Here is a 25,042-nt window from a genome sequence, read left to right as displayed (position 1 = left end):
GACAAAAGCCACTGCACACGTTTAAACCACCACAAAAAAGTCACGGACTCGAGAGCCCCACACGGACACTGACAATCTGTGGAACACCAAGTTCAGGGCCTCAGGGGAAGGCCATGCACACACAGAGAAGATGCACATTGCCTGACAACCAGAGGTAATGTTTCACAGGCAGGAGAGAGACACAGCAGCCAGAATAATCCATGCGCTTCCAAGCCATTGGGTAACAGTTCTTGAAACTCCTCAAACACAAGCAGAAGTTCAGTAACACCACCTAGTACCCCAGGAAATTCAGGAAAGGAAACCTTACACCAATCCACTTGAGTCAATCACCCCAAAACACAAACAACAAAAGCCTAGGTAAATTTCCTGGCTTAACCTACTTAACTTCTCCAAAACCAAAGCAAAGGACAGCACACTGAACTAAATCCTACACACAGGGAACTTGTGCACATCACAGACATTTGCAGGATGTGGTCCTCAACCCACAGGACCCACAGGAAACAGCTCAGCTCACGTGAAAGTCTGCTCCTAGCAAAGGTGACACTTCTTGTATCATGGATGGGATGCCCACTAACCTGACAGTTTTATAAGCATTCCAGCTATGGAGGGAACAGGTGAGCAGAACATGGAAGGCAACAGGAGGACGTAACAGACTAGAAAGTTTACTAGGGAAAAACCTAAAAGAGATGTTGGAGGGAAAAAGTTCTGCTAAAAGGAAAAACATCAAGAGTTTAAGAGCTACACATTAATTAAAAACCAATGAAATACTTCTTCCAAGGGAAAAAATGCTAGCAGGCACTAGGGAAAGCAACGATCCTACCTTACCTCTAAGAGTAAATACCTAGAGGTATGGCCCACGTGCACATCAGACCTGGCACCACTCTTAGCTGCAAACAAGATGGTGAAGCGTGTTGTATTTCAAACACACACCCACAACACAGCTACTGCAATGCCAAAAAGGGGAATTACAGATACAGAACTCCCAAATGCAGTTTTCTACACCTTGGCATACAAAAAAGGATATTTTACTTCAAACTTGAAGCTCTTTCTGAAGACAAAACCCTGCTGCAAAGAATTTAAAAGGAAAATGCAACTTACCTTGCCAAGTCCTAATTTATGGATTTGTTGAGATAAACACAACTGAAGCTCTCCACTTGATAAATTTTGGTTGTATTCAGTACCCAAATGACCGATGATTTCTGATGCTATTTGTTTAATTACAGATGCAAAATCTCCTCCTCAGAATCCAAAAAACAAAGTAAGGTGTTCCCTTGGGCAGGCAGCACAACAGGCCATGTCTCTGTGCACGTGCAACCCAGAACTGGTGCAGACACTTTGATTTATTTATTGCCCAGTTATGAGCAGCCTTAAGAATCCTCTACCATGTGATGCTTAATAAAGGCTACAGATCTCAACTGGATTAGGATTACTCAAGGGATTATGAATGAGAAATGCAGCACGTTGGCCTCTCTCATCCTAGGAGTCAGCTCTTACACACTTCCAAGCCACCCTCTGCTAAATGCAAACTTCTGGAGGAAAAATAATGCAAGGTTTCACCCCTTATCTGTGTTGGGTGAGAAAGTATCTAGGGATTTGTAGCTGTGTAATCTCTACTGCAGAAAGGAAGGGATGTGAAAAACGCAATTTAATTTAACTTGTTTTATTATTTCACAATTCCAGGGCTTGAGAAAGCAAGAAAATGACCGTTCTTTCCAGTCTTTAAAAACTGTACACACAAAGCAGATGAAATCTCAAAAGAAATACGATCAGCAACCTATTCAAATAACTATAAATGATCCTCCCTTTCCAAAAAAAGCAATGATGATGAAGTGATAGAATACCAGGCTAGAGAAATACCCTCAGGAAGTTTTGGTCCAGTCTTTCTTGGAAAAAATTCCCACAAACCATCCAAACCTACCAAAAAAAAAGCAATCATTGCTACATTTTAATGTTTCCAGCATTAAGATGATTTTATTGACAGTATTAACAACCACATCACTGCATTTTTATCAAACTTCAGTACTTATGATAAGTACCTTAGCTACTAACAGGTTTAATTATCTAAGTTGTAAGATATATCACTATAACCAGTTCATCAGTATTTATATTTTTAGCTTGTCATTACACTAAGACCAGGAAGTTATGTATCCTTTGGGTTAGCAAAAAAGCATTCAAGGTGGCAGAAAGACTTTATTTTGTTGGCAGTCAGCATCTTGCAAGATTTTTAAGGAAGTAGTTTATTAAGACAAATTTATTTATCTATAAATAAAAAAATCTGCATTCTGCACTTGTTCCAACCTCATAACCCCAAACAGCTGCCAAGCCACAAACAACAGTGAAAGCAAATTGTTTCTTGATTATTCATAGATACTAACAATTTATACCTTGCAGATTGTTTGCACCCATTGAAACAAATACATTTGGCCAAATTAATGTACCAGAGCATCTGGGCACACCCCTGCTAGAGGATAATCAGCCTAATGCTGCAGAGGTCAGGATGACCACACAAAGCCACACCTGTAAGGATCCTGTTGCTGTGGGTGGCTGTTATTTAAAGAAAAACCGGTGGGATCACAAATCAGTGCCTACTCTGTGAATTAAAAAAAACAATGGCATTCTGCAATCTCCAAGGTAGTGAGCATTTTAAAACCTTCCTCCAGGAACTCTTCACATTTATCATCTGGCTGCTGTACATCGCTGCCTAAACTGGGTCAAGGCAAAGCTCACAGCACTTGGATCCAGGCAGGAGGAGAGGATGCAGGTAAGCAGGTTATGAGACTCCTCACAAGGAGATAAAGGCCTGCAGCTCCCCAGGGTGCTCTCAGAGCAGTTTGCATAACCAGGCCACACTCACCACGGTCAGCACGGCATGGATCTGCAAGCTGCTCTGTCACCTTCACACAGGGGACATTTCACCCACTGAAGGAGGGCACTTGCCAGCTTTCCTTGAAGGTCTCCATCAATTGGCTCTTCAAATCCCTCAGTATTTCAGGAGTATATCTAAGTCTCTAAACTCAATATACAGTCACAGCACAACCTGACAAAAACCCCACTGCTCTACACTGTAAAACAAGATGTTAGCTTTTACTGCAGGTAACTTGATCTGAATGCAAAAACACCAACACAACCGTTTTTTAACTTCACTGCTACTCAACACAACCTCCTCTCATCTACCAAGGAGAAAAGTGCATTACCACAGTTCCTGAAACAGCTCCTGATTTCTTATAAATACCTATATAGTCTACAGCTCTGCATGCTGCTGACTGCTGCATCTGCTCCTGCTAGGCCCAGGATCAACAGCTCCTCATAGATGAGTGAAAATGATGATGACATAGAAGTAACCCCAAAAGCTTTCATACAAAACCACACAATACATAAAAAATAGTTTTATTTAATTATTTCAGACCTACAGGCTATATAAATTACAAAATGCGTCTATTAGTCAGCACAGAAGTACATTGCAGTTGCACAACTCTTATCAAAAATAATACAAGCCATTTTTACCCATCAACATCTATTAGAGTATCAATTTAATTACAAGAAATTTCAAACTTGCATTACAGTTCATTAACAGGATCACCTGCAACACTGCAAAGAGTTAACAAATCACTGTGTCCTGAATGGTTCACATCATTCACGAACCAAAGCCACTGTGCTGCTCCCAGGAGTGATTTTAAAAGCATATGTTAGTCTTACACAGCTTCAGCTTCTCACTCCATGTGTTGAACTAGAAAAATAGGCAAGAGAACACAGGTTTGTCCAGAGTTAAGTGAAAAACAAGTTCTACACAACCTCTACAAAGAATTAACCTTGCTAAAATCAAATCTGACTAAACTGCTACAAATATAATAGCACTAACATTTTTTTAAAAACTCCTTTAACTGGAACACAGATTCTTGTGCTCTTGCCAAGGCCAAGCAACCAGTTTCTCAGCATAGAAATTCACATAACATCTCTTTGAAGCTATCCCATGAGGCACCTTGTGAGCTCAAGAGCTTGGACTTACTCTGCACATTGACAGGACAAGGCCCCCAAAGGAAACCGCTCACACATGCAGTCACTGGTGAGCAGCCTTTACCAACAAAGTTTGATCTTTCTTGGTGCAGATGCACTATCCCCTCCTCATGGGATTCCATTTGGCCTGGCAGGGCTTTCTGCTGTCATCCACCTGGAGACAAGCAAGTGCCATAGCGGGGAGTGGTAAAAATAGCCAAAACATCCCCAGAGGGAACCTCTACCTTTAGGTTGCAACATCCATCCCTTCCTCTCTGATCAAAACTCTAAGATCATCTCCAAGAGTTTCACTAGGAGAGTCAGTATTTAACTCCCTCTAAAGCATCAAGGGAAGGTATTGATCCAAGGACAATAAACAAGCAGAATCAGGAATTCAGACTGGGTCACCAGAGTGCCACTACAATGCATTTTTCCCCTCAGTGACTCTGCAGCTGAAATGGTTGTTTAAGTACAGATGCCACTTACACCTCTGCCACTTCCATCTCTTTACTCCTCAGTTCTCATCCAGGTCTGGTACCGATCGGGGAGCGCGGCACTCATGACTGTGGTGTACACCGTGTTACTGGCAGGGAAAGAGCAACAGAGCAAGTGAGTGACATCCCCAAGGCAGGAAGGGGAACTGATCTAGCTAGCAAAGCAGCAGGACAAATTTTGGTGAAAACAAATATTCTACTTAGGTACAAAAGGATTAGGAAAGGAGACTGATCAAATTCAAGACTGTTGGCACTAATTTTTAGTGTTCTTTCCCCCGTGCAGCACAACAGAGGACCTGTATTAAATAATTGGTACTGGATCTATGTCACAGCTGAGATGAACCTTTTCCTTTCCCCATTTCCTCACAGTGATAAGGCAGAGGAGAGGCAGAGGAAGCCATTGCCAAGTTCCAATGACTGATGCAGAGAAGATACTGAGCTCCATGTAAAAGTAAACCTTAACATGATAACCTGCAAAAGTACAACTTCTGGAACAGCACAGAAGAACTGTGTACTGAAATACATCTCTCATAACCCAGTAAACGGTATCCAAAACCTTTACCCACTTTATTACACATTAATCACAGCAGAAAAAGCTACTGTCAGTGTTAACACCAACCCAAAAGTGGGCAAAGGAGTCAGTGTGACCTCCAGCTGCTCCTCCAAAGGAGTCATTTGTTTCACTACTCCAAAGCCATGTCCCAGTACCAGACTGAGCCCAAACAAGTGCAGTTCCCTAACTGAAGTGGTAGACCCAAGAAGTGGAAATAGAGGGTCATGAGCACAAGCCAAAAGCTGGGAAACCACAAGACTCAGACACATAAGGAAGATCCTAACCAAGTTTGTGGTGTACTTTCAACTGGCCTGAGGCACAGCAGGAGGCACAGATAAACATCTCTCTCCATCTAATACTTACTTGTTTAAGACTGGCTTCACTGACAACACCTGCACAGAAAGTTTGAAGAGTTGTCATTTGGGTAAATAAAGAGGGAAATAAATGGCTATTTAGAAACAGCAGTAGGATGAAGTTACAAAAGCAATAATATAGAATCAAAGCCTTCTCGCCTTTTTTAAACATCAGACCATTTTACAGAAGTACTTTCAAAAAAGCCCTCTGAAAGACACACAGATTCCGAAAGCTCACCATGTCTAACACTAAGTGCCTGTGCTTGAAATAAGAAACTGCACAAAGATGATGGGATTCACCCCCTGCACTCTCCACCTGAATTGGTCAACTTTAACAAATTGCCTAAATTGGAGTCCAGAAGCATTTTGAACAATTTTCATTCTTCAAACCCCTAGAGACACCTGTGCAGTAAACTTGGCTCCCCACAGTAAAGCAAAGCTTTTACATCCCTGATAAATAAACACTTCTGCTTTGTCAAAGAACTTGAAGAGCAGCCCACAACACAGAATTTGAGAAATACCTTAAAGAGAGTATCCAAGTTGATGTTGTGCTGTCCAGTAGCATTGAGAGCTTTGATGGCTGCAGTTCTGTGGGAAAGCAACTCATTAGCAATTAAACACACTTGTTGGTTCCAAGGGCTACAAAGCACCAACACAAGCGACTTCTTCCTAAAGGCCTTGGCATTGAAATGCCTGCTTTGGACTAAAATAACCCCAAGTTGTGTGACTGGATCTCATTTCACAGTGCTTCAGTTCCTACTCCGTTGAGTACATAGCAAGAAGGAACCTGCCAATCCCTTTCAGCACACTACACAGCCTAAAAATCCCACAGAAGCACCTTCCTAGTGCCATCCAATACTTGGGCACTGTCAATCTAAATCATTCCCCTTCTACTATATTTTGCTTCCTGAGAAAGTTTTTGGCCTATGCATTATGTTCACAATTTTTCATTATTTATGCTTATCACTGTCTCTGCCCTGTGTGTATTCCTTTCAGAGTGGCATTACAAGAACTGAATAAGCTGCCTGCTCAAGGAGAAAATACCTGCCCATACCTCTAATCACTTTCAAAAGTTATATATATGTTCTCTCCCTGCAGAGCTTCCAAACAATTTACCTGCGATCATCAAAAGGAGGAGGAGTAGTCCAATGATCATAGTTCGTCTCCACACGAAACCACCTGTAATAAGTATATAAGCAAACAAAAGGTGAATCAGTAGGTAATGCATCAAGTCCAACAATCATTATCCCTATATTGCCAGAAGGAAAAAAATTCCCTCTGCTTGCTACGAGCCCAAGCACCCCACGCTGGTTGGTCTAAGAGCCTTTACCATCAACTATGGAACACAGGAACAGGGTGAGTGACCCCTGATCTCCTGCTATAACCATGACCAAGAGGTGCCCCAGATCTCTCAAGGAAGTTGTGCTACTAAGCCAGTCGCTCAGAAGGGAATTTGAAAAGCAAGAACTAAGTGTTTTTTTCCTACTTACGCTCCACCTAAGGGATCAAGAGGCCAGAGATCTGCTGGCCCTCTTCTGTTCCTCGTTATGACCATGCCTTCTTTGGGTGAGACGCCTCCCACAATATAATAAACTTCAGCAATGATGGGAATGCCAGCCAGCCTCACAACAGCAGACTGGAAATCCTCTGCTTCACTCAGGGTCTAACACAAAAAGGAGATGCCAGTGAGGTTAACCACAAAAACAGGCACTGAGACATCTTCAGAAGAACAAAGGTCCAGCTTCTCTGAAAACGCTAATTGAGTCTGAAGTGCTACTTTAAAGTATTATTAATACAGCAACATAAATAGTAGAAAATAACCCCTGGCACAGGTGTTCACCATCCACGAGTACAGCTGTATTAAATCGTTATGACACAAGTCACAGCTAGCTGAAACACTTCCTAGGAAGCAAGTCCGGGCACAGCTTCTCCAGGACCTTTGGCACTGTGGACTAATTGCCTCATTACTGAATACAGGGTCCACACTTAATTTCTCCTGAGAAATCCAACTGCTTATCAAGTTGCCAAGTCTTCTGTGCCACTGAGTGGGGTTTTCTAGACGTTTAAGGACAAACACGGCATGACAGTGAAATGTAAGAACAACTCAGTACACGCTTACATGTCGCACAAGCCAGCTGACAGGGTAATTCCTATTGAGGAAAGCAGCTATAGCATTTTCCCACCATCTACCACCATCTGGGGAGAAAAAAATAAATTACTACACATGTAATCTATATACAGTGAGACAGAGTAAGTGCCCATCAGCACAAAGTATTAACATTCCATGGGAGAAACGCCAACGAGGAACGCAACCCTCAGGAGAAATATCTATAGACAACATGATTCCAACTGACAACCACAGCAGCTGGATTAGCACCCCTGCTTTCCAGAAAGCATCTCAGACCTGTGATAATAATAATCACCTCATTACTCATTTTACTGAAATACTAAAACAGGAATAATTCCACAAAAATAATAAAACATCTAAAAAAGAGATAGTGATATCATTTTTGTTACTGAGAAAATTAAGCCAAGTGCAAAAACCACAAGGTCAAGTTTGTTACTATTTAAACACTCACATTTTGCAAAGAAAACAAAAAAATCAGTCTGCTTGTCACTTGATAGACCCTTAACCCTGATTTAGTCATCCTGCTTCCCATCCATAGCTCCTCCCATGCTCATTTCCCTCAGCTTGTAGCTCAGCTAAAATGAACTGAAAACAGCTTTTTCTTCAGGGAAACCAGCAAGCAGTCAGCAGCAGCCCACGGACAGGACTGCAGCATGTGTGGAGTGAACACAGGATGTGGAGAGACACAGGACTTTGGTAAACACTTAACACTTGCCTTTAAGCTGAACTAAAAGCAGTTTGCCCAGTACCAGCCCAGGACACTCCAGTTTGGAAAGGATAAAGTGACTACTCTGGAATCAGAATGCGTGTAAACTATGGAAAGAATTCAGTGAATCCAAAAAGGCCACGTTAATAAAGCCTACAGGAAACAAAAAGTGCAAGTGCTCCATAGCAGAATGCGACTCAGAGATAGTGTACAGAACACATACAAGTGAATATTGTTTGCACAGCTAAAGAGTCAAACAATAGATTGTTCAAGATAAAAAAGAAAAATGCTTATCACAATCCCAAAGGAAAAATAAACATTTTAAATGTTGGTTCTGAGAACATGTTATTGCCAGTTCTAACAGTCACCTAATAAAGAAAAACACACTATCAGCTTCTTAAAGGGAATAAAGGGGAAAGAAATGGAAGAGACATCTTCCCAAGCTTTGAGCTGGACATAACTGTTATTACTTGTGAGACTGCAGCCCTGATGAACCAGGCAGTGACCTTCCCCTGCCATCCCCACTGCTACAAGTTTTAGTTCCCTGTAGTGCTATCTCTCAACTCTGCTACTCTTCTTGCTCAACTGTCTTTGCTGTGTCTCCAGGCATACCCTCAAGCCTTGCTGCCTTTCCCCTAAATCTTTTCCCCTCCTCTCTTTCCAACTGCCTTATGGGGACAGACAAGCACAGAATACAGCAGAACCAGGAAAGGAGCCTTTTCTTTGCTATCCAAACTGCATCTTGTTATCTCAGCCCCATCTCTGCCACCTTCAATGGTGTCTCTCAGCCAGATGACATTTGTTACAGCATTCCCAAGGTTTTCCTCATCCTTTGACACTTGGAGCTCAGGTGACACCGCTGACAAATACCTTCTCCTACACAGCAGCCAAAACCAGGCATGTATGCTTTCACTCCCTGAGGGCAAGGCAAGGCATTCCACTTCAGATCCTTCTGGCAACCTTAACCTCATTATTCCCTCTGAGAGAAAAAGGCCAGGGCAGGCAACCATCAACAGAAATAACACACAACATCTACTGTGGAAGATATTACCTCGTTCATCTCCAGAGATGGTGAACTTGTGTGGACTTTGCCCTGTCCATAAGCCTACATAACCAAGAAACGTGGTGCCTTGGTACGCAACCTGAAACCAGGAAAGGGAGCAGTTGAGCATTCCAGAATGGAACACAGTCAGAACCTGCAGCCTGTACTTCTTTCTAAGGCTTTCATATCTACATGGCTCTAACACACCATGCATTCAGTTAGAGAAAAACATGCCAAGTAAATCATAAAGGGACTCTGAGGCCTCCAACTCGCAGCATTTCAACTGTTTGTGATCACCGACAGCTACAAGACTTCTGCTCAGGTTAAACCACCAAGCAACAAACAGCAACTTTCCCATTCACAAAATGGACTAATGACCTTAAAAAAAAAGTAAAATCAGACTCACAAAACTACACTAGCAACTAACTGTTTTTTTAGAAATCTTTGTCTAAAAACACACTTACTGGTCACAGAAATTCACAAGACCTAAAGAGGGAAAAAAAGCCTTAGAATTGGTTCCTACCAAAACTGATCTCTGTAATGTTCACAAATATTTCTTTTCTTTTTTAGCATCTTGGCATTTCCTTCTTTCAGCATCTCTTAGAAATAAGATCATCAATACTAGATTAACTTGTTCTACTTTTTCCAGTCTATCACCATAAACTGGATGTCCAGAAAGGAAAGAAAATCAGCAAATCCCACACTCCTGGGGCATAACTGTGCTGCTCTAACAACCCAGTATATTTGGGAAGGGAACCCCATTCCTACATTAAATCCCCCATGTGAGCAGCTATAGGGGCTGTCCCATTCTTCACAGAACACCACCCAGCCACACCAACCCCAGACTGTACCTGCCCGCCCTTTATGAACTGCACATCCAGCGTGATCTTGCTCAGGATATCGACAAAATCGTAATCCAGGTTCCGACCGTGGTAAATGTTCCCTCTGTCATCCTGAGCGACAATGCTGGTACAGAACCTGCCAACAGAACAAGCCAAGAAAGACTGAAGGCACAGCTCTGGCACTGCTTGCAATATTCTAGCTGCAAGAACTCAAACTTGCAGCACTAATTGACTTGATGCTTGCTAAGTGTTTCATTATTGCTACTTTATTAACACAAACAGGACTTGAGTACCACACCACAGTTCACAGCAGGTCAGAAATTACAGGGCAAGCAGAAAGCAGCACTTCCACTCAGGAAAAACAATAATTTCATTTCACTTTTCTAAGACATAATGAAAAGCATCCATAAAGTGTCGCATTTTCTGCATTTAATTCTGATGATTTCATTTCCATTTGGACTCTTTATAACTTTAACCACAAGTAGATAAATTCAAATTAAGTTACATCAACGAAACCAAAAAACATTGGTTCAAGTAACAGACTATTCTCTAGGACAGGAAGAATGCTCAAACTCCTCGTGTAACAAGTTCAGTTTCATTAAAACAGTTTTTTGATGGAGTATATTACATTAGCAGGGAATTAACTTATTTTCTCCATAGTTCTGAGTTGGTCATGTCAGTGATACGTAACCCTGCCCCTCAAGAATATAAAGGTGAAAAATTGTTCATGTAAGTAGGTTTATTCCATCAACTACTCCCAGCTGATGGGGGTTTTCTAGTATCTGAGCTGAAAAACTGAATATCAGGGGCCTCACCAGGGTGAATATTATGCCAAGTATCCTCTGTGAAACACTAACAGAGCCAGCATTTAAGTGTATCATGTTCAGTATTAGTCCTTACTGAAAAAACTATGAGTTTACACATTAAGGGAAAAAAAATCCAAATGCAAACAAGGGGCACATGCCTTGATATCTGCTAAAATGTATATGGAGAAGTACTATAGGCTCTCCACAGAGTCAACACCAAATGTTGGTTATTCTCCACCATGTTTCTAGGGCAAAAAGAGACAATGAAACTGAGTATTTCCCACTGAGGTTTTGTTTATTGCCATAAATAAACTACAGGCATTTTCCACTCTTCTAATTGGGAAGTGATATTATGCAGCCGTTGTGAACCTTCATCCAGAAAATAGTTTAGCATTAACTTTATCTCAGACAAATAAGAAAGCATCTAATTACTCCAGCCTCCTTTTTGGCAATTTTTAAGTGACAGAGAACATTACACCATCTTCAAACATAAATGATCTCTACTTTTGGATGGATGTACCTTACCAGCAAAAACGTTTTTTTGGATTTTAATACATTTATATCTATATGTACGTACACAAAACCATGACAAATAGATATTATTTATACTTCCCGATAGAAAACATCACCGTTTCTCCTTCCTTTCAGCAGTCAATCCGCCAAAAGAGAAGGAAACTTTCCAGCTGAAGAGGTCTCAGAAGGAACAGCGCAAGTCACCCACCACGTGCCTTCTCCCGCTCTGAACTAAAGCTCTGTGCCCACCTGGACGAGACCCGGTAAGTACTGGACACTTACGCCGTGGATTCGTAGGCGAAGTTCAGCAGGATTCCATCTCCGAGACTTATCCCCAGTGCTTTGCACATCCCCGCAATCTCTCCCGCGAAGGGCTGCGGCATGAAAAGCTCCAGTTCGGCCGCTATGGGCTGGATGATCTGGTGAACCCATTTGGGTACGCTCTCGCTGCAACACACACAGCCGAGGGGTCAGCCGAGAGCGGCCCGGCTGCTCAGCCCCCGCAGCCCTGCCCCGCTCCATCGGGCCGGCCCCGCTCCCGCTCCCAACCCCGCGCCGCCCGCCCGGCCGCACGCACTCGATGATCCGCCGGACTGCGGAGCGCAGGAAGGCGGGCTGGAAGTGCCGCAGCACGGGCAGCCAGCGCAGCTCGGCCGGGCTGTCCAGGCTCACGTTACAGCGCAGAGGGGCCGCCGCTCCCGCCGCCCCGCAGAGCAGCGCCAGCAGCGCCCACGGCCCCCAGCCCATGGCGCAGGATGGAGCGGCAGCGGCGCCCCGGGGCCGGCCCACCCGGCAGGGCCCGCCCCGAGGCGTCACCGGCAGCCCGCTGCAAGCCGCTGGGGCCCGGGAGACACCGGGCAGAGCGGCAGGGAAACGGTACCGGGTAACGCGGGCATTGCCCCGCCGCTGCTGCTGCTGGGCCGGGTTGGTGCAAAGCGCTCCAACACCGCCGCTTCCACAGCGAGGAAGGGGGACAAAGCCACGCTTGGCTGAGCTGTCAGCATTCTGGCTGACACAGCGCGGATGTAAACCAGAGCCAAACAAGAGACGCTTGTTCTCAACCGCGGGGGCAAAAAAATGACCACTCCCTATCAGTGCCAGAGGTTACTAGTTTCTGGACACATGCACAAGAAGGGAAACTGCTTAGCTGTTCAGCAGAAAAAACGCCACCACCAGTACAACTGTAGTTTACAGATTGTACTTGGCTTCTCCTCCCTCTACCCTTCGGCTCCAGCCCCTGCTCCACACTCCATCCCCACAGCTACACGTGCTCCTCCACTTGAGAGCTCACTGCTCTCCTTGCCGAGCACCCATCCCTGCCCTTCCCTCAGCAGGAACACACCATTTGAATAAAACACTGAAAGCTGTAAAAAAGAAATCCTACTTTGTCCTTCTCTCCCTCAAGCTTCTCTAAGTTTTTTTTGCTCTAGGAAGCAGAGTGACAGCAAAACCAACAAAAAAAATCCATACAAGAGAGAATTAAAGTTATTACAAATACATATTCAACAAATAGCTAAACCAATTCAATTCCCATATGAGATATCAACATTAATTTGTCTTGCTAAAAAGAAAGGAAAAAATCACCCCTCCAAATGCATTTCCACTATATTGTGCATGTGGCACCTGTTCCTGCACCACAAAGAAATGCATTTCTAGCAGACTTTGAAAAAGCAAGGTATAAATAACTCCCTCAAGTTATAAATACTTTATCAACTCCATTAAAACAGGTGGCTGGGGAAGGTACAAAGAACCCATTAACAGTCCCAACAGAGGTCAAGGCAAAAGCACAAGTTCAACCTTAGACAAAGAATTCAGACATCCACATGATTCTTTTGTGTACTTGCCAAGACACACCAGCAAGTCCCACCAGAAGGCACATCACTACAGGAAAATGTTCCTTTTTTCTCTGGCATGTGATATTGTTTTTGTATTTAAATGGCACCAAAAAACCCTATCTCCCAATACAACTCTTAAATGAATTTTACCTGCATCACAGATGAATTTGGTATTATTAAAATGGTCAAAGCCAGCTGCTCAGACAACAGCTCACTCTGTCTGTACACTCATTCCCCTAAGATAGGCACAGACACCATATCCACATGCTTTATAGACAGACCAGAAGATTATTTTTCCTTCCTGTTGTTTAGTCATTAATTGCCTCAAGTAGAATTTTAACCATACAGTTGTGTATTTTAATACTTACATATACAAAACCCAATGTAAGTAAATTACATGAAATAAAAATATAATTGTCTTCTTCCCTAAAATGCTTTAAAAACAAACTCCAATTCTCCAAGGATTAAGGCCTCTGTCCCATTGATGCAGTATCCACCAGCGTGCAAGAGTTCCATTTGCATTTCTGAACAGATCAGAGCTAAATCCGTAAGGCACCACTCTCCTCCTTTCCCTCAGGCCAATGGTGGGTGGAAATAAGCACCTCCAGTGTGAATTCTTCAAGGGTGATGAAGTTCTGTCCAGCATTTATTTTAGCAGCTGTTTTCTTTTTTTCAGAAGTGCATCTCTAAGAGCCAGCTAACCACAAAACAAGAGGGGAAGATTCAGGTAAGGAGCATAATAACTGAGAAAACATCACAACTCTTTTCAAATTCTTTAACCTCCGATACAAACACTAAAAGCTCATCAGCTCAAACTGGGAGCAGCAATGCAAATGCTAACAAATACAGTGGCAGGAACACCGGGGTTATTTTCCTCAACTCCACAGTACAATTAAAGAGCTGAGCATTACCAAATACTATACAATAAAGATTAGAACAAACCATTTTACTGACTCACTTCAAACACAAGAGATCAAAAAAGTTACAGTCCAGCTGAGAAGTAAGTAAAATTGGTATTTTGTAAAGGAGTATTACAAAACTACTTTCCAAGGGGGAAGGAAGAATTTTTAAGAGTGCCACTATCACCCTAAAGAAATATTATTGTGCTTCAAACATGCTTTAAGCTAGTAAAGGAGCTAGCTTTGGACTACAGCAAGCAGGCCATTTGACCTTACCACTAAAAAGTGCAGCAGAAGGCAGCACTATACAACTATGATCCTGCAACCCACCCAAAACACTTATGGGTAATGGACTGGTGCTGAAGACTAACTTTCACGGCAAATAAGTATGAATAAATACTATTTAGCCATTACATTTGAATTTACAACATTATTAAGGGCAAAATCCTTCAAGACTTGTTTTAGAACAATTGAGCCAAGTGTAACTGTAAACAGCAGCTTCCTTAAAGTGCCTTGATTGTTCATTTGTAGCCTATTTTGTGTGTTCTGAGAGCTGATTTCCATCTTGTTGGCCTTACTTGAGGTGAGGCAGAATGATGCCACATAAACATGTACAGAGGATACTAGCCCACATCCTCCTGCTCAACAAAAAAACTTCAGACATTCTCTACTGATGCTAATAATAGTTCCTGTCTTGCCCTTCCCTAAGGCAAGAAATTGCAGACAAATATCATTTGGGTAGCATGTATGATCCTGGAAACAACTCAAAGTTCAAGCAGCATGTAAACACTTCCACAAAACACAATCTGGGAAGAAAAAACAACTGAACCACTGGATTATTCTACCAGTTTCTTTAACACATTTGGATGAGTTAATAACACCTTGTAAAACCCCAGACTGGCAGGGGCTTCACCATTGAGAGCAGCACTAGAGTGAAACCACTGTTTAACTGATTTTTTTCTAAAAGCAGCTACAGGCAGTTAATAAACAGCATTTGCATCTCTTCCTCAGGGACATTTATGACAAGCTATTAGATGACCCCTAGGCTGGGACAGATGAGTCTGTGATAGAAAAGTAACAAGAGAAAGGTCAGAGACTACAGAGAGTGAACCATTATCTGCAAAGTAGCTCTTCCTCTGGGGAAGCCACAGGCTTTCTCCGAGTTCCAGCAGCAACACCTCAGGCCAGAGAGTAGGCAGCACCACACCTGTATCACAAATTCCTGCTCACACTGCCCCCCATCCCTCTCCAACAAGAAACATTACCTGTTTCTCCCTAAAGGAACGCTTGTTCTTGGTCCGGACGCTATGGCTGTATCTCATCATCATGAAGTTCTTGTTCTTTTGCTTTTCTTTATTGGAAGAGCTGGCAAATGGGTTAATTCTGGTCTTCTTTCTCACAAACTCCTTTCTGTCTGTTTTTCCAGCCTGGAATAGACAGTGCAATAGAGCATCAGGGGGTCATTTTCCCTCACCTACCGTCACCATCACCTGCCTGATGGTAACAGGTTCTGCAGCAGTGACAACAAATCTGCATTCAGGATGACTGTGCTCACACATGCCTTCTCCCACACTGGCTGTATTTAATATGTCACAGTGAAAATTTGGTCTGTTTACATTTTCAGTCACATGTTTATTTGTTACAGCCAAGACGCAACAGCAAAGAACCAAACAAACCACCTCTCAAAACCCACATGGCAGCTGGGCACCCATCTCAGATAGGCAGTCTCAGCATATCCTCCACACAAGAGAAACCCCAAGCCAGAAGGACAGGGATACAGGACATGCCACTTCCTCACCTTTGCAGTTGCCAGTCTGGTCTCCTTGTCCGACTTGGGCTTCTTATGCAGATGTTCAATATCTCTGAGTGACAGCAACTCCCCCCTACACACAAATCAAATAAATGTCACCACACAAAACTTCATCTGCCAAGGAAAACAAGACACTCGCTTCATCCTTTGTCTCTCACCCATCCTAGGCCACTGCCTCACAGCCAATTTAGACACAGGCACTTCTTGTTCCCTCCAGGCTGTTCCTCATGTGTGGAATATCCATTATAAAAGTCACCCTCTTATTTTTCAAGTCCTAGTTTTTCACCAAGTTAAAAAACAGTGGAGCTATAACCAGGCAACTACTGCTACAAAGGTCCCCCTCTCCTGCCTCTTGGCCTCAACAAGTCAAACAAATAGTCTCAGACCTCTCACAAGCTCCTCATGTCTTTTTTCCCCAGGTATAAGCAAACCCCCAGCCCAGGATCCATTCCAGGCTCTGGCTGCCACCAGTGAACACTGACCAACAGCAGAGCTCAGTACCCTGCTGCAATGAAGAGTTGCATCAGTAGGGGATAGGCAAGAAAAAGCACTCAGCAGCCCATATCCTACCTGCCCTCCTCCTCCTCTTCATCATCTATTTCAATATATTTCCGCTTCGCAGCTTTGCCAGGTGCAGAATTAAGTTCTCTGGAAAGCTGGGCAAGACGTATTTTCTTGAAGTCTTCCTGAGTCAGCAGCCTGCTCGTACTGATTGCTGCAGCTTTGGCTTTCCGTTCCTCTAAGGGCATGCTTTTTACTTTTTCTGCCTTTGGAAAAGTAAAAGGTACAAAAAAAGCAGAGCTTTGCAAACCACTCTGGTGCCACAAACCAAGATCCCTGCCTCCCAAATATACATCACGGACTAAGTTTCCCAAGTATTGTTGGGAAATACTACAACCAGACATCAGGATTTTTCCTTGTCTCATATCCAACATCTACTGTCTGAATTGAGTACATGTACAGCAGATTTTGGGAATGCAAGCTCTCACCTGACTATCACAGCTCTGAAAGCATTGAGTCCTGAGAGGTAACTAACTCCTCCTTCTCCCCTCCCACCCTAACAACATGTGTACCTCAGCAGCACTGCTGAACAGCACTTCAGCCCCACTGCTGCAGGACAGCTCACTCTGAAGGCCAGGGGAGGGATTTAAGAGCAGCTACATGAAAGTGAAGAGCAAGAGGATCTGGTGTGTCATTAACGAGACCCATTTGTATTTGGCACAGAAGAGACTTGGAACTCACTACTTGTTGCTGCTCCTCATCTGAGGAGTGATGCACATCAATCCATTCTCCATCGTCGTTGTCCTCCTCACTCAGGCTAGCACTTTCCCAGCCATCTGCTCATGGAACAAGGACAGAGCTGTTAACACAAATTCATCTTCACTACCCAGAGCAGCAACAATTGATGCTTGGATCCCCTGCTCTGGCCATCTTTCCCTTATTTCACTCATCTCCTAATTGCATTTTTCCCAGGGGCACAACCCCACGCTATGCTCTGCAAAGCTCAATTCTCATCTCCAGGGCAAGATCCTGAAAACCAGGTGCATTTGGGATAGCCTGAAGCACCAGAGGAGTAAACAGACATTGATTATGCTCCTCAGTAAGAGTGCTCCCCACTCCCAGGCACCAAAACCCACAGAAGTACTGAGATTTATAGCTGGGTTAGGTAAGACAGTCTAAGCATGCCATGCTGGCTGATGTCTGAAGTTAGCAGCTTCAGCAACCAAGCCCAGCTGTACAGTGATCACTCCTGTCCCAGCAGGGCCTGCATTCGTCCACCAGCTCCTGCAGCATCTTCGAGGCACTCAGACTTCATCTGCCAAACTCTGTCTTGCTTTCACAGACTCTTCCATCTCTTTTCCCCTAACTCAGGCAGGGGTTCCAGGGTGTGTACAGCATTTACACAAGAACTGAATTGCAAAAGCCAAATATGCTATCAAACTGCTGCTTTGGTGTTCTATAATACTCAAAAGGTTTTATTTAGGAGAAGCTAAACACAAAGTTCACAGCTGTACTCTCTGTCCCTCTGCTTCCCCATCTCAGTGTGTATCATAAAAAGCAACAGTACCAAACCCACTGACACACTGCACTTACTCAAGGACACTCATGTGCAAGCCAAGGAACAGCAGGAAATGAAATGCACAAACACCAGGTTCCACATCCACATACAACCTTAGTGACTGTGATGCCCAAACCAGAATTTTTAAAGAAAAAAAGCCAACCTTCCTCTCGGGTTCCTCCCTTTTCCTTTTCATCCTCAACCTCCAGTACTTCTGCTCCTGGAATGTAATCTTTGGCATCCAGTTCTCCATATTCATGAATCCTGGCTTCCACCGAGGCCTCAGTAGGCTTACCCTGTACATTAACAAAACACACATTAAGCAGGTTACTGCTGTAATATCCACCAATCCACAGAAGTACCTGGAGGAACAGGAGGGGGTGGGTCCAAAGCCCTTTCCTTGTTTCACGTGGCAGGGTTCCATTACTCAGGTTGAATGCGTCTCAGAAAACAGTTGAATTTCAGAAGCATGAGCTAACGGTGAGTTAGATGAATGTGAACTAACAAAATGTGGAGAGCACACCATGTCCAAGGGCAGCAGGCAGAGGAAGAATACAGACTTGACTCCACCTTCTCAAGAGGATACTGAGACCAACTCTCATTTTTGAGCACATCAGTTTTTAGTGAGCACAAAACACATGAGACACTTACCCTGAACTTTTTCTGCAGCATCTCTGGATTCAGAGAGCGGAACAGGTGTATCAAAGTTCTTGCAGACATCATCACATCTGCCCAGACAATGAGAGAGTCAGGAACAAACAGAACTCTGAGCAAACCAAAAGCCCACAAAGATCACCAACATTTACAACTGACTCGCGTCTTCTCTGAGGTTACGGCTCCCTCCCTCTGATTTCTCTGGTACAGAAAACAGCTTTTCCTCAGGGATAATTCCTCTTAACAATCCCTTCCCTTGCTTTATTTTTGTCAATTATTTCCCCTGCCATAACTACCCTTGACTGTGTCCCATGGCTACACATTCCATATAGAGAGATGTAACCCGAACACTGAAAACGGTCTCAGCCCTTAAAAACCAATTAGGACAGCACTGCCATGAAGGTTGGAACTGAAGACCACACAGTTCAGGAAAAAAAGCAGTTTAAAGCCATATCCATCTCATGCTTACTTTTATTTTTATGTGTCTTGTACTGAACAAGGTCTTGGAGTAGATCTTCAGTCATGGCTAAGGGACACCTCGCAGTGATTTCTTTTATTGCGTTGATTCTAAGAAAAAGCCAAATCAATTATTTTCTCAACATCAGTTAGGAGAAAGTGCCACTTACAGACTGAATTACCTGAAACTTGAACAATCTTACACAGCATTTATACAACATTCAGTGTAAGAAGAGAAAACCATCATAAAATACTCCCAACTAAAACACAGAAAGTTGGAGCTAACCTACTTTTAACTCAAGCACCTTCTTGAAAGCATAGCACAAGTAACAGGAATAAATTGCAGGCTGTCTTTAAAAAAAAAGACATTTTACCACATTTGGAGTTGAACATGATTCATACAATTCTATGTGTACCCACCCTACAGTCATGACCTCCCCAGAATTCTTGTCTGTGACAAAGTTATTGGCAATGGTCATCAACACTGACTGGATAATCTGAAATTAAGAAAAAAATGCACATTTAATAGAAACTTAACACACTTAGCTGTTATTTACAGACAGATGCATTTTCACAGAAAGACATGCCAGGACATGCCAGTACATCCCAAAAATATTATCTAAACACTAATTTTCTTGCAGAAAATAAAGCAAACATCTTCTCCCACCCCCTCCCTTTATGAAACAACGCCTCAGAACTTGCAAAAATCGTTGCAATTGCCATAAGCTTCTCCAAACAATCTGACCAATTCCCCTCCCCGCTCCTCACACACACTCAGTTGCATTTCCATGCTGGCCTGCTGCCCATTTCACATCCAGCACAGGTGGAACACTGACCTCAGGTGGTACCAGCTGATGTGAAGCCTGTGCAGCAAACAGAAGAATCTTTGTCACTTCTGGAAAAAAAGCAGGAAGAAGATGCCAAAACATATTGCTGCAGCTTGTTCCAGCCAATAAACACATCCCTTAAAACTCAACAGGCTGCTCAGTCAGTCCCAAAACCATTCAGCCTGAACTTCTTTGGGACAACTGTTTCACCTCTCCCACCAAACATTAGGAACTCCTCTGGCCACAATAGCAAATGCTCCAGAACTGGAGTCAAACACCAGTAAAAGGAAGCAGCATTAAGGCAATCATGCTTAGCTTAGCTAGTCAGCATTAGGGACTCAGATTCCTTTTATTCCTGTGCTGGAGCTTCTCAAATCCTCAGGTTACCCTTCTGTCCACACTAGACTATTCCCCCTTCCATCAAACACCTGTACATGAGCCATGAGGGATCAGCAGCACCTCAAGCAGCTACTTACCCCTCTGATGGGGCTGGAGGAACCTCTGAACAAAGGGGTAGAAATTAAACAGGAAAAGCTGCAAGGCAAATTGTAACATATTATCTTCTTGTCTTTGAACTTGAGATCACCTTCATAAGCTGATACGTGGTAAATCCATCTCATTCTAGTGTGCTTCCCAAATGCCTCAGATTTTCAGCAATATGTTGTCTCCTAAATTGAGTTTGGTATTTGTGGGACAAGGAAATAAATTGTACCAAGACCAATACAGCTGCAGTCTCTCTGCCCTTAGTCCTTCCCACTGAAATCCTTATATGCTCTGAAACTGCCCAACTTGGACTGGATTACTCTTTACTTAATCCAGTGCAAACATTTTATTACTGTAATAATTGTCTGCACAAAACCCTACAAGTGCAGGAGCTGCCAGTTTCTCTCTTGTTCAGCACCACCTGACTGACAACTCTGTGGTCAGCATGAGCAGCTTTGCAGAAGGTCTTGGAAGCACCAAATTCTCTGTTCTTTAGATTCAGGCTCAGCTATTCCAGACCAATATCTTGCTCTAGGAGAGTACCACAAAGGCTGTACCACTGTGCCAGTCCATGAGGCCTCCTGGCAACTCCCTGACTGTCCCTTCTGGACATACAGAAATATTACACCTTATTTTACAGAGGCACAAGGCCAGAATACAGCCACATCCAAACCAGGCTTCCTTCCACAGACCACCATAAAATTATCCAAGTACATACCTCATGTATTCCAACAAGCCTGGATATGAGGTCCATGAGCATCATTTTCACTTCAAATCGCTCCTTGCAGTTCTCCAGCTGCTTCAGCAGTTTCTCAGCAAAGTCTGGGAAAAGCAGAAATGGATTTGCAGTAGCCCTTAAGAGCACAACACAGAACTCAAATGGGATTATGGTCACAAGAGGCAGTTTGATTTGTTCTTACTCCCAAGCCCCAGTGCCCTTTCACAGAAGAAATTCAAGATGACCAAAGCACTTATCCAATAGGTTTTTGCACTTCCCATATGCCCAAAAGGCCTGATTGTGCACAGGTTCAGCACAGGGAGCCAGCACGTGTTCCCCAACACCATAAGCGCTGGGTAAGCACTGGAAACTAAATGTTTGTATACATTTAGGGTCCATCTGAGAAAATGACATCCCCAGAGGTTCAGAGGAAAAGATGAAGACCAACTCAAGTGCTGTTAGATTAACACAAATTGCACTAAGAGAATTCCCTGCACACTCACCTTGGGGATCATGAATCAAGTGAATGGCAGAGAAGTTGAACACCTCTGGCTTGCTCTTCTTTTTCTGTTTCTGCATGGAAACAAGAGCAAAACACACTCTTGCTGTGAGTGAAGGGCTTCAGTTTCAAGGCTGCTGTCAAAACATCTCTGCCTCTTCAAGAAGACTTTAAAAACTATACCTGGGTTTTAAAAACTACCCCTGTTCTCAACCACACAGCATCTTCTGCCATCTGCAGCTAAACTAGCAAGGCAAGAACAGGCCTCGTTCTAACAAGAAGCTTCTTTTTCTAGAAGAAGCCTTCTAGACTTCTGTACTAGAAGAATTAAGCCAAGATGATGCAACATCAGACAGTGCTCTCCTCACCTTGAGGACCTTCATGGCTTTCTCCAGTTTCTTCTTGCGCTTGGTGGTTTTCTTGTTGGTCGCATAGCGCATCATCAGATCTCTGGCCGTGGGGCCATCATCCTTGGGGAAAGAACACAAAACACAAGTAACCCAGGCTTCAAATGGCAACCACAGAAACAAGCTACCAGTATTTTTCAATACCACATACTCTGAAAACTATCCCCCTTCCGAAGCGTCAGAACACACAGGTACCAGCATCTAAAAACAAAAGAGCTCTTAGCATTTCTCTTTTAATAGGCAACAAAGACATCCTGCCATCACTTGGGGCCAGCTGTAGGACACTGAAGTTGTTTGTGAACCACAGGAACATCTGGAGACAGCTAGAAAGGACAGTGAGTAGCACTGAGGCAGACAGACCAGCAAAGCCAGAGTCACCAAGATGACAAAACCAATAACAAGTCTGAAGAACAGAGAAGGGAATATTTGGTCACAACACCCACCTCAGACTCCGACTCGCTGTCCTGTTTCTCATCCTCATCTTTCCCAAGGAAGAACTTCAAACTAGCAACTAACACCTGAAAAGTAAAGTGAGTTCATGTGGGACAAGCTGACAGAATTTACAGCAACTCTCAACTCACATGAATTCAGATCATTTTGCTGATTAGGTTTTTAGTTTTGCTTGCCTGGCTTTTATTGAATAGAACAATCTTTGGACCTTCACAGGATAAAAACTTGTCCCAAGCCATAGCACAAGTTTTTAAAGGCCACAGAGCCAATGCAGAAGGCCCAATATTCAGTCAGGCTCCAAGCAGGACAGCTGCTCAGCTCAGTTAGCCCAAGTGCTGGTATTAAGGAGAAGATCTCCTGACAGTCTTATTCTGAAGACCAGCAAAAAGAACATCCACACTTGTTACAAGATGCCAAGTTCCCCCTCATCCCATGAGTGTTATTCTGAGAAGTAAACAAGCAACTTTCTGACCCCTCAGTGTAGTTTGTTTGCTGTAACATATATTAAGTTCCATCCACGTGAGAAAGGTAGCCCAGGTAACATCCAGTCTATCAGTGATTTCTCTTCTCACCTTGGTCACTTTGGAAAAGCAGGCAGTTGTGATGACATTGACTGTTTTGGCATCATTCCTGGAAAAAAAAATCAAACTATACCATTTATTTCAACTCTGACAATTTCACATTATTCTCCAAAAATTACTTCTCAGCAAATATTTAAGTAACTCATTTCACACACAACATTATTTCCTCTCAGCTAAATTCCTTGGCACGAGTTCCAGCTACAATTACTGGGCTACAATCAGGAAATCTGTTTCAGCCACTATCCCCTGCATTACATTTTGTGCTAGAAATGATGCCCGTGTGCCCCACAAAAAATGGCAAATAGACACAAGCCTGCCAGACCCACCAAATATTCCTTCTGTAAAGCTCTATCATCACATCCAGAGATATCTTGGCAGCAGTGGGATTGCTGTCTCTCAGCATGGTGTACATAAAGTTCTGCAGCGCCTAAAAAAGAAGTTGAAAACACATTTTTAGAGGTCTTCCACCACAGCAGGAGATCAGTTCAAGGTACACACAAAAACCAAAGCACCTACCGTGTTCACTTTATTGTTCTTGTGTTTAGCATTGACGTTCTTGATGTCTGTCACAATGTGAGTGTACAGGGTCTGCAAGCAGAGACACGACAGGGAGTAACACACACAGAGGAAACCTCGTGCCCAAGCACCGACGTGGGACCCAGCTGATCACCTCTGAGAGCATCACTGAGCTCCAGCAGGAAAAAAAACAGGAAAACATCCTGTGAAGACTCACACATTTGTAAACCATACTGAATTTACAGCACAGCAAGGCAGGACCATGAACAGCATCAAATCCTGCTTCAAATCCTGCCCCTGTCTCATTCAGACCTGTTCTGACAGCCAGGCTTTTCACCTGCACACACAACCAAACTGCTCAGTGCCAGACAGGACAAGCCTACAACCTGCAACAACAAGCACAACTCACTTACCAGGCCAACACAGAGCTGGAGCCCTGCCTGCTGAAACACCTGAGCCATTTTAAACTCTGTTTTCCCAACCAAGCAGAGAATGCCTGTTCTGGCACCACCTCTAGAGAGTTGGTCAAAAGCCACTGGAGATGCAGATTTCTGTCATTACCTTTCGGAGCAGCTTATCGTGACACCGCAGCAGTTGAAAGAAGAGCTCCAGCAAACTCGTGGGATGTATTAGATTCTTGTTTCTCAGCAGGATCAAAGCCTTACAGAAGGTCTGCAAGAGAAGCCAAATTTCACCTTCCTCTCCAGCTTCTCTTTGTTGACAAGCAAAGCGCAAGCTCTCAGCTCGCACCAAGGGCGGGGTGAGCCCAAGGCGGGGTCTCACCATGCGCAGCTCGGGGTCCAGCACCGTGTGGTGGTAGGAGAGCAGCTCCTTCAGCTGCTGCGGGAAGCTGGCCATGTGCTCGGGGTAGCAGTGGGCGACCTGCAAGGGACGGGGCGAGTGAGCTCTCTAGAGCACACCCGGGCTTACCTCCGAGGTTTGGCGAGCAAGATTAATTGTTTATAAATCAGTAATGGTCACTGAAGCCGCTACCGAGCACGGGCTGCCGCAGCCGCTAACGCAGGGCTGGGCCCGGGGGCTCACCTGCGCCAAGAACATGAGCAGTTCGGCCAGCTCCTTACTGGGCTTGTCCGGCTGGAAGGTGAAGATCTCCACATGGGACTGGTAGTGGTGGTACTGCTGCAGGAACTGCGCACACACAGGGAACAGCGACAGCTGAGCAACACCACCCGCCCGCACCCCCGTGCCCGTCCCCACCACTCCCCCGGTCCGCACCTCCTCGGTGTAGGAAGTGGGGTCGCGCTTGATGAGATTCTGCAGCTGGGGTAAGTTGCTGGGCAGTTTGTTGCCCTGGCGGCCCGACATGGCTGCGGGCACCGGCACCGGGAGCGCACCACGTGAACGCTCAGCTGGCCGCCGCCATCTTGGCCCGCCCCCGACGGCCGCCGCCGAGGGAC

General features: G+C 44.1%; 2 protein-coding genes across 3 annotated transcripts; both read right to left on the bottom strand.

Moving 5' to 3' along the window:
• Positions 1–1,943: 1,943 nt before the first annotated feature.
• NAAA (N-acylethanolamine acid amidase) lies at positions 1,944–12,433 on the bottom strand. 2 transcript variants are annotated; one of them, XM_058837952.1, is made up of 11 exons: positions 12,311–12,433; positions 11,713–11,877; positions 10,121–10,247; positions 9,279–9,369; positions 7,513–7,589; positions 6,884–7,056; positions 6,510–6,572; positions 5,915–5,981; positions 5,404–5,432; positions 4,480–4,576; positions 1,944–3,727 (listed from the first exon to the last, which is right to left on the bottom strand). In XM_058837952.1, the coding sequence occupies exons 2-10, from the start codon at positions 11,811–11,813 to the stop codon at positions 4,501–4,503; spliced, it is 804 nt and encodes a 267-aa protein (XP_058693935.1). In that variant the 5' UTR covers positions 11,814–11,877; positions 12,311–12,433; the 3' UTR covers positions 1,944–3,727; positions 4,480–4,500. The 2 variants fall into 2 exon arrangements, with proteins under 2 accessions (XP_058693935.1, XP_058693934.1); XM_058837951.1 differs by lacking the exon at positions 12,311–12,433 and adding an exon at positions 12,008–12,246.
• A 111-nt stretch (positions 12,434–12,544) lies between these two features.
• On the bottom strand, positions 12,545–25,042 carry SDAD1 (SDA1 domain containing 1). Its single transcript, XM_058837950.1, has 22 exons — positions 24,861–25,042; positions 24,669–24,773; positions 24,408–24,506; positions 24,186–24,296; positions 23,625–23,696; positions 23,435–23,535; positions 23,100–23,157; positions 22,521–22,595; positions 22,039–22,140; positions 21,675–21,744; positions 21,172–21,275; positions 20,447–20,504; positions 19,980–20,038; positions 19,564–19,640; positions 19,157–19,254; positions 18,685–18,761; positions 18,197–18,329; positions 17,217–17,311; positions 16,545–16,741; positions 15,963–16,047; positions 15,430–15,591; positions 12,545–13,962 (listed from the first exon to the last, which is right to left on the bottom strand). Exons 1-22 carry the CDS (start codon positions 24,948–24,950, stop codon positions 13,912–13,914), a joined length of 2,079 nt encoding a protein of 692 aa, XP_058693933.1. The 5' UTR covers positions 24,951–25,042; the 3' UTR covers positions 12,545–13,911.

This window comes from Poecile atricapillus, chromosome 4, assembly GCF_030490865.1.
Source record: "Poecile atricapillus isolate bPoeAtr1 chromosome 4, bPoeAtr1.hap1, whole genome shotgun sequence".
Classification (NCBI taxonomy): Eukaryota; Metazoa; Chordata; class Aves; order Passeriformes; family Paridae; genus Poecile; species Poecile atricapillus.
This window is presented reverse-complemented; position numbering and strand designations above follow the sequence as displayed.